Source organism: Macrobrachium nipponense, chromosome 6, assembly GCF_015104395.2.
Source record: "Macrobrachium nipponense isolate FS-2020 chromosome 6, ASM1510439v2, whole genome shotgun sequence".
NCBI lineage: Eukaryota > Metazoa > Arthropoda > Malacostraca > Decapoda > Palaemonidae > Macrobrachium > Macrobrachium nipponense.
In genome coordinates this window covers 42603733-42617258 of record NC_061108.1, presented here as the reverse complement: position 1 = coordinate 42617258, position 13526 = coordinate 42603733, and the positions used below count along the sequence as shown (strand labels likewise).

At 44.5% G+C, this 13526-nt stretch overlaps 1 protein-coding gene across 1 annotated transcript in view; it reads right to left on the bottom strand.

Moving 5' to 3' along the window:
- LOC135216293 (bridge-like lipid transfer protein family member 1) overlaps nucleotides 1-13526 on the bottom strand; it is a gene marked incomplete in the record, with an annotated part of 368522 nt that overhangs the window by 227407 nt on the left and 127589 nt on the right. The window contains 1 exon segment of the mRNA XM_064251459.1: nucleotides 2598-2744. Coding sequence (XP_064107529.1) covers nucleotides 2598-2744 — 147 coding nt within the window.

Below are 13526 nucleotides of genomic sequence, written 5' to 3'. Positions count from 1 at the left end.
CAACTTCTTGAGGAGGAGTCCAATCGGTAGATCTACAACTTTTAGAGGATACCTCTCTTGTACAATGCGTTGCTGCCCAAGAATCATGAACTGGACAACACTCATCAGTTACTCGGGGAGCAGATGTATGGCCATGAACCTTGACAGACACACATCTATCCGTAATGGCAAGTAACCTGGGAGGGGCAGCTGGAGATGAACCATGAGAAAACTTGGAGGTGACGAACGATATGGCCATGATGGGCTGACTGAGAATCAACTGTAGGAGACAAACAGTTGGCTTTGCCATCAGACGAAGGGGAGATGGAGTGGGTATCCAAAGAGGGCTTGCTGAACGTCTTATGAAGAGGGACCATGAAGTCATTCTTCCTCCAACACCTTGGTGGGATGGAATGACTGGATGACAAAGACGGCAACTTAGAAGAAGGAGTGGAAGATAGAGATCTAGTCCGTTTCTTAGAATTTTGTAATGGAGCAGCTGAATTTCTCCAGAAGAGCACCTTCAGCTCCCTCCATCAAGGGAGTTACATGAAGTAAAAATGTATAAAGCCCAGGAATGGAAACTGAAGGGAGCGGCACAACCACTGAAGGAACCATGAAGGCCAAGAAAGTTGTGGTTACGGGGGATGGGAAGACAAGAGGTGGGACAGTAGGGTCCAAAAGTTGGGCTGCCCAGGTAGGCCTGTTGAAAACCAGCACTTGGATAGCTTCTCCACATCCACCCCTAAAACAACAGGACAAGGCCCTCATTGAAAGAACAGAGGCAGCTAAATCAATCACAAGATCTCCCAGACCTTTCCTCAAACATCTAGAGATGAAACAATAGAGGAATGAAAAGGAGTAAAATCTTCCTGAGACAAAGATGCAACAATGGGCAACTCTGGTGAGGGAGAGAAAGAACAAGGAGGAATGGGAATGGTGGCATATGAAGCCATTGGTGGCACGAAGCCTTCCCATGACAGAATAGCCGATTTCCTCTTGTATTTCTTTTTCTTATCAAAACCATTTCATTGCTCGAGACACCAAGCAAGACACTGAACGGGTTACTTACATTGCAATCATTTCAAGAGATGTAAGATAACATCAATTTCAAGAGATGTAAGATAACAAAAGCATGGGTTGCCACCTACCACTGGACATTTCCTCATAGGCAAAGCCTTCTTAGATGATTCATGGGTTTGCATTTCTCAAATGCAAATCCATAAAGATAATCAGAAACAAAAACAGAATGAAATAAAACCAGAATGCCAAGGTGTAGAAAGAACAGGAAGTTGTGTATAAAACCGGTTTCTATGCTAGAAAGACCAGCGTATGTATGTCTTGCTTGAAGGCAGTTTGAGAACTAACTAACAACTCAAGGAGTATGCAAAGTGGAGAAGGGGTCAGGCCCCGCTACTCTCCCTCCCCATTGGTTGATGCACTGAGGCCACCGAACCTTCTATTTTTAACTGGATCCAGCTGCGCTAGAGAAAAAGTTAAGTATATCTTAGTTTTACCTGACCACTGAGCTGGCTGGCCTGAAGGATTAGATATTTTTACATGGCTAGGAACTAATTGGTTACCTAGCAACAGGACCTACAGCTTATTGTGGGATCCGAACCACATTACATCAAGAGATGAATTTCTATCAGCAGAAATAAATTCCTCTGATTCTACGTTGGCCGAGCCGAAAACCGAATTTCGGCCCACCGGATTGGTAGTCGAGCTCGAAAACCACTCATCCAACAAGGCACTTGCGCTAGAGAGGTTTTCCCCATACATAAAGACTGAAAAGTTTGTTCTGTATATGAACAATAATTCTTTCATAACTAGTCAAGCATATATACTTCCTCTCATGGAAAGCCCTTGTGAATAGGATGTTCCTTTGTTTTCACAACAGAAAATGTCAGATTCATCAAAACAGGTCATTGGAATAGCTTAAAAAACAACAAATAGTCATCAGTCCTTGATTTCTGAACACCCCCAGTCAGAGCAGGACTCTGGGCTATTGGGCTAACTTCTTGGCTCTATTGGATGACATACTGAGTAATATTATGCAACAGACAGGTTCTGGAATGCAATTAAGCGCCTCCTCATAATGCTGTCATTCTCTAAGCAAAAACTCAGGAGTTTCACCCAAAAATCTATACAAATATATAAGTGCAAATATACAGTGGACCCCTGTATTCGCATTCTCCGGATTCTTGGACTCACACATTCGCGGATTTCTCTTGGGAACGTTTCCCCACATTATTTGTGGAATATTCGCATATTTGCGGTATTTTTCTATGAAAAATATCAACAAATTCCTGGGGGTTTTTTAGCGATTTCATCATAAAATGCACTTTTTATGATAAAACTATTAAAAAAACCAAGTCTAAAAATTTTTTGTGGGTTTTTCTTGAGTTTTAACTAACAAAATAGGCTGTCTTCAGCATTTTTATAGGGGTTCCAACTATTTGCGGGTTCTAACTATTCACAGGGAGTCTAGTACGCATCCCCCGCAAATACAGGGGACCACTGTATATATATGTATATAGAAAGTATTTAATCTTAGATGATATTTTATATCTGACAAAAATAAAATACACAAAAACATTAAAATATCTAAAACATACCCTTAGGTTCTCAGCTTTTGAAGTGACAACATGCATGAAGTGGTCAAGTGAGCACGCAGCTGGCTTTGTGGTGTAGATACATTCAGCTTTGTCAGTTGTAAGAAGTAATGTTGATGCCACTAAACGATTACCAAACACAAATCTAGCCTAAAATGAAAAAATCATACATTAGTTGTTAACACTGAAAATCTTTATCCAGTTTTAAAAAATCAAAATCAACACTTTACAAAAACTTTTCCTCTTTGATACTTGAAAAATCACTAAGCTTCCCAGTGGACAGTACCATAATATGAAATATAATTTTCTAAAACTTGATTTCAATGCAAACCCATTATATTATATCCCCTACTTAGAACATATGCATCAAATAACCATCTATAAACAATCAAACTGTAAATAAATAAAATTGTAAATATACTGAAATAATTTACAGGCAAAAAACTAGTCTCACCCTTTCTCTCATAAACCAAAATGTTATAAATTTTTAATAAAACTTGACAGTTATGTTCTTTGGAGCATCTGGAAAGATGACTGATTCAAGATTCATAACTCCCATGGTAAATATGAATTCAGACTGGACTGAGATTCTTAAGAAAACCTGGAGAATTATTGTACATACCATATATGAGGAGAACATGTACATTCACCAAAACTACAGGTTATAAACACAAAAATACACAGAATAGCTACATGAACCAGGATGACAAAAGAATGATCAAGATGTGGATGAGGATGATTCCCTGGACCCTATGTTCCCATAAAATGGAAGAACCTGACTTGCCATAATGACTGGATCTAAAACGAAAAGGAGCCTATAAACTCAGGGGTAAATGCTTGGATAAACAGAAGCAAAAGTTCTCTGATATCTCCTGGTAACAGTAATTAAAAACAAAGGAAGATCCGAATTTAATTTTCAAAAAGTGGCCAATATCCTGATTAGGATATTAGGAAATGTTCTTGAAGAAGACAACAGCATTTATGGTAAACCATTTCTTGATTCTATCTGTGGATAAAAACAATTTGTAATTATTCTTTCTGAATTTCATTGTTTTTTGGAAATACATACAGGGAAACTGACCTGAACACTCAAGAGGTGGTTATCTTCATCGCTCCTACTCAAATATGAGAGAGGAATTGTAAATGGAGGAGTGACCTTACAGTCTACTTCTTAGCTATTAAGGAACTGGTTTAAAATCTTAATGTGTGTGATTTTGCTGGACAGGTTATCAGGAGGCCTAATCTTAATGTTAATATACAGATCTTGTTAAGAATTATTCACACAAAGGAAAGTTCCCAGTTAGGAAGCTTCATAGACTATAGAGGTGCAGTACTTCCTTTTCAAAACACACTGACAGTCTTTTCAAATCTGCTGAAGACAAATATAAGCCTCAATAATGAAAAATTTTTGTAATGCTTATCTCCAACTCTTGATGGCCAAAAACTACACCTCACTTTGCAGCCTGAGAAAAACTAAAAAAAATATCATGTTGTGGTTAGAATGAAGGTCCTGTAAGAATCCAGACCCCTGTTATACCAATCTCATAAGGTCTTTAAAATTGAATGGCACAGATTTATTGCAGAAACTATGGGTCTTGCTATGGCTCCGGCTGCTTCTGCTCAAATCACTGTAGTCTTGCTACAAAACCTCCAAGTATAAAGATTGAGTATACCCCCATATTTTAATGAAATCTCCAGAAAGGCTTATCCCTTGGAAAGACTCCTTGAGTAGTCACAAGAAAAAAAAATGGTTCCTCAACCTTGTAGGGCCCAATACAGAGCAATTAGGATTATGGAAAGATGGCTCATATCTCCATAGCCCTCACTAACCTGAAAGATCAAAATGTTAACTAAAAGGCTGTCCAAGGGGTGAATAAAGCCATCTAATTTCTGGGCTGCAGGACTGAGAGGTACAACGATAATCTGGAAACTTGCTTCTGAGATTAGTTGCAAACAAGCTGTACAGTGCTGTTCCTCACTAATGCTACAGCAACTGATAGATGTCAAGATCAAGGGACCATTCAGCTGGAATGAGCAGTTTTCTTCCGATGAAGGAGTCTGCCTCACTATATTACTCACTCTGAATGAATTTTGGGACAATCTGAACCTTGTGTTTTTCTGTCAAACTGAAGACAAAGACTGCAATACAATGTAAATTTTAAAATCTTGTTATGCCATGATTCCTGGGGCAGGCCATCATTATCAAGTGGTCTGATATGAGCCTCCTATCATGCATAAAATACACTGTAAAAGCTCTTAGTCCAAAAAATGATATTGTTAGTATACAATAAAGTTTTGTACATACTTACCTGGCAGATATATATTTAGCTTAGGTCTCTGACGTCACGACAGAAAATTCAAAACTCGCGGCACACGCTACAGGTAGGTCAGGTGATCTACCTTACCCGCCGCTGGGTGGCGGGTGTAAGAACCAGTCCCCCTTTCTTGTCAGATTATTTTCTTCCACCTGTCTCCTGAGGGGAGGCTGGGCGGGCCATCAATCGTATATATCTGCCAGGTAAGTATGTACAAAACTTTATTGTATACTAACAATATCATTTTTGTACATGAACTTCCCTGCCAGATATATACTTAGCTGATTGACACCCTTGGTGGAGGGAAAGAGACACATACTCACCTAGAAAGTGGGGACAACACATGTTAAAGGAATAAAAATAAACCCTTGGTTCTTACCTGAATTAGGCAGAAGACTTCATAGTTACTGTCTATTAGTCTGCGTTGCCTAGAGTCTCAGCGAGGGCGTGACCTATAGCTGAAGAACTCTTTGGGTCTACCAATGGGAACTGAGTCCACTTACTTGGCAGAATCCAAACAGGGTCTGGTCAATGGGGATCAACCCGCTTACATGCCAGAGCCTATCACTACCAACCGCAAGGAGCCTCAAGCACAACCGATCACCTAACCAATTACTAATATTAGTATACGAAAGAAGGAGCTGCCTCCTGCAACCTCCTTTGTACAACCAAAAACTCCAAATTAAAAACTAACAGGGAAAAGGATTAAAAAGGATGTGTTTCAGCTCCCTGCCCCAGCACTGAATCCGCCGATACGTAAGGGCCTAGCCCAAAACACTTTTCATACGTAATCGATACGTCTTTTAGGTAGTGATTGGAGAAGACTGATTCACACCTCCAAAAAGTGGCCTTCATGAGGTTTTGTAAAGACATATTCTTCTTGAAAGCCAAAGACGTCGCGATGGCCCTCACTTCGTGCGCCTTGACTTTCAGAAGACTAAACTGTTGCTGACTGCACGATGTGTGGGCTTCTCTAATAACATTCCTGATAAAGAATGAGAGGGCATTTTTTGATAAGGGCCTACTGGGGTCCCTTACAGAGCACCAGAGATTGCTCTCATTAGCAGCACGTCTTCTCTTCCTTTGAAGATAAAATTTCAGGCTTCTCACCGGGCAAAGAGATCTCTCCTCTTCTGTCCCAACTAAGGAGGACAAGCTTTTAATTTCGAAGCTCCTGGGCCATGGTGAAGAAGGGTTTTCATTCTTGGCAAGGAAAGCCGAAGAAAGAGCAAGACGCGGATCCTCCTTGAAAACCTACCTCACCTTCTAGAGCCTGCAGCTCGCTGACTCTCTTTGCTGAAGCTAACGCACAGGGAAAAAGAGTCTTCATCGAAAGGTCTCTGAACAAAGCTGTATGGGGAGGTTCGAATCTTGAGGACCTCAGAAAGAGCAGCACGACGTCTAGATTCCAGCTAGGAACTAAGTAGGAGGTTCTTTTAACCGTCTCAAATGATCTGATTAAGTCATGGAGGCCCTTGTCTTCGGATATGTTTAATCCTCTATGACGAAAAACTGAGGAAAGCATGCTCCTGTAGCCCTTGATGGTGGAGACTACTAACCCGCATTTTTCCCTCAGGAAGATAAGGAAATCTGCTATCTGAGTCACAGAGGTACTGGAGGAGGAAACTTTATGAGTCCTACACCAACGTCGAAAAACGTCCCACTTCGACTGGAAGACTCTAGATGTGGAAGGTCTATGTGCATTGGCAATAGCCCTTGCAGACTTTGCCGAAAAGCCCTTAGCTCTGATGAGACACTTGATAGTCTGAATCCAGTCAGACTGAGAGCGGGGAGGTTTTTGTGAAACCTGTCGAAGTGGGGCTGTTTGAGCAGATCGACTCTTAGTGGTAGGGATCTTGGAACATCCACCAGCCATTCCAGTACCTCTGTGAACCAGTCCTGGGCAGGCCAGAACGGAGCTATCAAAGTCATCCTTGCTCCCTCTGAAGCTGCGAACTTCCTTAGCGTTTCCCCTAGAATCTTGAAAGGCGGGAACACGTAAAGATCCAGGTTTTTCCAATCCATCAGGAATGCAACTATTGCCACTGCTCTTGGGTCCGCAATAGGGGAGCAGTATAGATCTATCCTCGCATTCCTGGAGGTCGCAAATAGATCGAGATGGGGCCTGCCCCACGTCCTCCACAGCTCCTGGCATACGTCCGAGTGCAGAGTCCACTCTGAGGGAAGGACTTGATTCCTTCTGCTTAGCAGATCTGCTCTGACATTTCTTTCTCCCTGTATGAACCTGGTGAGAAGACTTATCTTCCTTTCCTCCGACCACAGGAGGAGCGATCTCGCTGTCTCGTACAGGGAGAAAGAGTGAGTCCCCCTTGTTTCCGAATGTAAGCCAGGGCTGTGGTGTTGTCCGAGTTGATCTGAACTGACTTTCCCTTTACGAGGGGTTCGAAGGTTTTGAGAGCGAACCAAATTGCTGTTAGCTCTTTCTTGTTGATGTGCCAGGACACCTGATCCCCCATCCAGGTGCCTGACACTTCTCTCGACCCGAGAGTAGCTCCCCAACCTATGTCTGATGCGTCCGCATATAACAATAGGCTGGGGTTCCGAACCTGCAAGGAAAGGCCTTCCTTGAACAGGAGAGGGTCTAGCCACCAACGTAGATCCTCCTTTATCTCTTGCGAGATCTTGAACGTAAAATCTAGACCTTGAGATCTTCGGTTCCAGTTCCTCGTCAGGAAGAACTGTAGGGGTCTGAGGTGCAACCTCCCTAGAGAAACGAATTGCTCCAGCGAGGAGAGTGTCCCCAACAGACTCATCCACTCCCTCGCTGTGCATACATCTTTCTCTAGAAAGATTGCTACCTTCTCCGAACCTCGGGTTATCCTCTCTGGGGAAGGATACGCCCGAAAAACCTGAGAAGACATCAGAATCCCCAGATAGATACGCTCTTGACTGGGGATTAGTTGTGACTTCTCGAAATTCACTAGCAAACCCAGAGAAGCTGCTAGATTCAGCATTAATCGTAAGTCCTCCAGACATTTCTCCTTGGACTTGGCCATGATTAGCCAATCGTCCAAGTAGAGGGAAATCCTCACTCCCTCGAGATGAAGCCACTGAGCAACGTTCTTCATCAGCCCAGTGAAGACTTGGGGGGCTGTGGAAAGGCCGAAGCATAGGGCCCTGAACTGAAAAACGTTCCCTCCCCACATGAATCTTAGAAATTTGCGTGAAGAAGGATGGATCGGCACGGGTGGAAGTAAGCGTCCTGAAGGTCCAGTGACACCATCCAGTCCCCGGGACGAAGAGCTGCTAAGACTGATGAAGTCGTCTCCATAGCGAACTTCCTCTTCTTCACAAAGACGTTCAGGGCGCTTACGTCCAGAACCGGCCTCCATCCTCCCGAGTTCTTGGGAACTAAGAACAGACGGTTGTAGAAACCCGCGGAAAGAGGGTCCTGTACCATCTCTATTGCCTCTTTCTCCAACATCAGCTCTACTGCTAGAGCGAGGGCTTGATTCATTAGAGGGTCTTTGTATTTGGCCACCAGTTCCCTTGGAGTGGTGGTCAAAGGTGGTCTCGAGATAAAGGGAATGAGGTATCCCCTCTTGATGATAGCGAGGGACCAGTTGTCCGCCCCCTTCCGTGCCCAGACATCCGCAAAGTTCAGAAATCTGGCATCCACAGTTGTCTGGAGGACAGGCGAGCTACTTCTTGGCCCTAATAGACCGAGAGAAGGTCTTTCCTCTTCTGGGTGGTCTCGAACCTCTGGAGGAAGAAGAGCGGGACGAAAGACCTCCTCGAAAGGGCTCTTGCCTAGTCTGAGTTTCCTTCTTCGTTTTCTGTTGGAACGAAGGTTTCGGGATTCTAGCCGAGTGAGCCAGCATATCCTGCGTCCCTTTTGCTGACAACGAGCTGGAGATGTCATTAATTATCTTCTTCGGGAAGAGTTGTGGAGAAAGTTGGGAATACAACAAGGAAGCTCTCTGTGCATGAGAGACAGCCTTGGTAAGAAAGGAGCAGAAAACGGCCCTCTTCTTTACTACTCCTGCGCCAAAAAGGGAAGCAATCTCCCCGGATCCGTCTCTCACTGCCTTGTCCATACAAGACAGCACTGCGTGAAGGTCTTCAGGTGAAAGAGTGTCTTGATCTTGAGTCCTCTTAGCCATGACTCCAAGGGTCCAGTCAAGAAAGTTAAAAACCTCTAAGACTCGGAACATTCCCTTCAGAAGGTGATCCAACTCGCTCATACCCCACGTCGTCTTCGCAGAATTAAGCGCCGAGCGACGTGAGGAATCAACCAACGAAGAGAAGTCCGAGTCTGCTGAAGAGGGAAGAGTCAGACCCAAGGGCTCTCCTGACTCGTACTAGAACCCCATCTTACCCGTAAATTTGGACGGGGGAAAAGAAAATACGGTCTTGCCTTTCTCTTCCTTCGAAAGCAACCAATCGTCAAAATTCTTAAGAGCCTTCTTCATCGACACTGTCGGTTTCATCTTAACGACTGAAGACTTCTTAGACGTATTGGTCGTAGAAAATAAGGACAGAGGTGACGGAGGAGCAACGGCCGAAAGAGACTCCCCAAAATCTTGCAAGAGGAGGTCGGTCAGTCTCTTGTATGAAGAAACTGAAGCATCCTTGGGCAAATCTTCCTCAGAATCCCCAAGGTATTCTTCAGAAGAATGACGTTTAGAAGCTCTACTACCAGGAGGAGAGCTATTCCTTGGAGAGTGCCTGTTCGGAGAGCGCCTACTAGGCGAGCGCCTACTGGGAGAATGTCCACTGGGAGAGCGCTTAAAAGGAGAGCGCCTACCGAGAGCGCGCCTACTAGGAGAACGCCTACCAGGAGAGCGCCTACCTGGAGAGCGCCTACTAGGAGAGCGCCTACTTGGAGAGTAGCTACTGGGGAGCGCCTACTTGGGGAGCGCCTACCAGGAGGAGAGGCCTACTAGGGGAGCGCCTGCTAGGAGAGCGCCTACTAGTGGAAGCTCGCCTGTTGGAAACAAAGTCTAATTCCACAGAAAAGCGCCTGGACAAGGAAGAGCGCCTATCAGGCTCTCTGCGCCTGCTAGGCTCTTGGCGCCTGCCCTCCTCAAAACGCCTGCCAGGCTCTTGGTGCCTATCAGACTCCAAACCCCTACCAGGCTCTTGACGCCTGCCACGGGGAGAGAAAACATCCATGGAGGAGTCCCTGTCCGAAGCACTGCGCTTACAAGGCTCTGAGCGCCTATCCAATCGGGAGTGAACCAACGGAGATGAATGCTTCCACTGGCGCCTACAAGGCTCTTGGCGCCTACTAGGCTCCGAGCGTCCGACAAAAGGAGAGCGGCAACCAGGCGAAGAACTCTTCCTTCGCTCCTGACGATAACAAGGCTCTTGACATCTGTCAAGCTCTTGACGCCTAACTGAAGAGGAGCGGAAATCCTGAGGAGAGAGCCTGTCCGGCTCCTTACGCCTGACATGCTCAAAACTCTTGCTGGGAAGAGAGGAGAGCCTACTCGGAGATTGATCCCGAACTTCAGTCTGCACTTCTGACTTCCTGCTACGAGGCTCAAAAACTTCTCTAGCCGGAGGAGAGCTAGCAGAAGGGATGTTCTTAGACTTCTTCACCGGAAGCGAGGCGTCCTTCCGACAATGAGAAGTCCCGGCAATAGAATCAGCTAAAGCCGCAATCTGCGCATGCAGACCCACCAGGATGCGTGCAGGAGATCTCTTAAATTCCTCTACAGGAGACGAAGTCCGAGACCGAACAGGAGAAGCGTAAACAGAAGAATTCTTGGCTCTCTTGCGTTCCACTTCTGGCTCTTCCGCGAAGGATTCGGGGCTGGAAGGAAGGGTGCAAGGAGCTTTCCAGGGCCTCTCGAGAGGGCGAGACGACTTAGGAGAAGGCGACGAAGATGACGAGAAGCACTGGCACAATAACTCCTTCTTGGTTCGATCCAAGGCAGCCTGGGAACGAGCAACAGGATCTGCCGAGGGGACGCCTGACCGGTGGGGGTTCTCCCTAACCTTCCTGCGGCTTTCGACTTTCCTCCTCCACTGGGTCTGGGAGTCTGGAAGAGGTCTATGCCTGGAAACGTTAGTGAGCCGGTCAGACGCACCCTCCACTTCACTAGGGGCACTGCACTGATCACTTGCACTATCACTCTTACCTTGTCGAGAGCGAGCGAGGCTCTCCTTACTCCTGATCGAGGCTCTCCCGGAAGCAACTTCCGAAAACGAATCCTCGGGTTCAAAGCTGGGCGCAGGGGCTGAAACTGGAGAAGGAACTACTTCTACTACAGGGTTCTCAGCGTCAATCTCACTCACCCTCGATCTACTAGAGCTCCTTGAAGAAGCCTTGCGCGCCCTATCCTTCTCTAACTTTCTCACATAAGAAGAAAGAGCCTTCCAACCATCCTCATCCAAATTCTCACACTCTTTGCAAGGGTTAATAAAAGAGCATTCATTCCCTCTACAAGACGTACATACAGAGTGAGGATCTAATGCAGCTTTAGGAAGTCTAACTTTACATTCCTTCACTGAACAAACCCTAAATAAACTAGGTTTCTTAACTTCAGAATCATCCATGATTATTAATTCTAAGAAAAAGCCAAAAGAAAAATCCAAATAACAATCCAAAAAGCGTATGCCAAGCCAACAAACAAAGGGTACTTCACCAAAATCCAATTCGTCGGCAACAAGAAAGAATTTAACTATCGTAAGGACTGAACAACAGGTGTTGTCCAGCCGGCGACAGAAAATAATCTGACAAGAAAGGGGGACTGGTTCTTACACCCGCCACCCAGCGGCGGGTAAGGTAGATCACCTGACCTACCTGTAGCGTGTGCCGCGAGTTTTGAATTTTCTGTCGTGACGTCAGAGACCTAAGCTAAGTATATATCTGGCAGGGAAGTTCATGTACAAAAAGATTGTTTTCAGCTCCAAACAGTCTTTGCGGTTGCCTTGGTCTTCTGAACAAATACAAGAGGCCTGGAGAGCCAAGTAATGAGCATCTAACAGATTCTACCATTCCTGCTACCACTGTAGGTCTTGGAGAATCTTTTTGTTGTTAAGCCAAGAAAGATATCAAGCTGTAATGCTGGAGACTGTACAAGCAATGAACAAATCCAAAACCAAACTTTTTTCATGGAAACTCAGTGACCTATCAAAAACGAACACTTTTTTTTCAAGCAGAGCTAAATACTAGAAGAACATAGGAGAGGATGTTGTCAGCCTATGATGTTTGTCTTCAGTAGATCAAACTACGGCATCTGCATTTTCTACTGGTATTCCTCAATAATTTCCCTTCTCTGATGGCACCAGTTCTGAATTCTCTCACTTGACTATGATGCCCAGAATCTAACACAAGCCAGTCATCCAAGTAGAACTAACAAAAGTGTAAACCAACCCACAAGTCCATTAAGTGACTGTAGCAAATACTCTTATAAAGCCCAGTATAGTGCCCAAATATTAAAAATCCCCTCTCCATGGAAAGACTATAGTATTTTTTAATGAAGGATGAGCTGGAATTTGAAGAAGATCATCCCTCAAACTGACTGAAGCAAAAGGCCTCTTTCTTGGATTGATCAACATTTCTTTGAAAAAACATTTAATTTTCACAAGTATATATATATATATACAGAAAAACAAAATCAACAGATCATCTCAAGGAGTACCTAGGTTGAACCCAAGATGACGATGACATGTAGACTAAGACAAGTCCAACTGCTTGTAATTGTCCACCAGTAGAAAGGTGGCTGCCTCAAAGTAGTACCCACAATTGTCAAACAGCCAACATGCAGGAACCTCTCAGTTGAGTCGATCTAAGACCTGGTACCTAGTAATGCCTGGCTAGCCTTATGTCAAGCTCCCCAACCTTTGTGGAATCTGAGAGTTCCATAAAAGACAGTTGAGTTGTCGTGTTATAGACTTTTCATAACCCTTAACAGATTCTTCACCCATGAGGTGGAGCTAATATCAGCTTAAAACCTCTGCAGCAGCTTTAGCTTTTGGGTGAAAAAGCTTGGAACAAATGTTAAAATTCACCATAAAAGATGGAAGGGTAACCAACATGGAGATGTGAGTGCTGCAAAGTCAAGCAACAGAATGAGTGTAATGTGTAGCATCACAAGGGTATAGGCATGCACAGTAGGGATGTCCTCTTTCCTAAACCAACAGGTTCATGGGCTCCAGTGAAAAAAATGACAAATTTTCTAATCAACTTGTATTTTTCATGGCTAACAAACCTGAGGTCTTAACAACAGGATAAATCTTCTAGCGCTAGCTGGAAACCAGTAAAAACGCCATGGAGACCTGAGTTTGCTTGGCTCTCCTTTTCCAAGCCAGTTTTTTTATTGTAGCCTGCACTTCATTTCTTTTTATTCAGCCTAGAAGTTCCGTGGACACCATTATTATTATTAATAGGGCTTAGTTTTTCCAGACCTCTGAGTCTCAAATAGACTCTTCTCGGGCTGGTTAAACCGATGTGTTAGACAAACCACCTTTGTTGCCATGATGAACTACCTTGGGACAGATGCTGTTGCAGTATTACATCTTTAACTCTGAATCGGCATTGCTTACGTTATGGGTGATAGGCTAGTCTGTCTTCTAAGAGAGTATTGCCCATTCAGAGAGACAGGACCCTTTACTTCGCTTTAGTGTTTTGATTTGAAAATTGTGT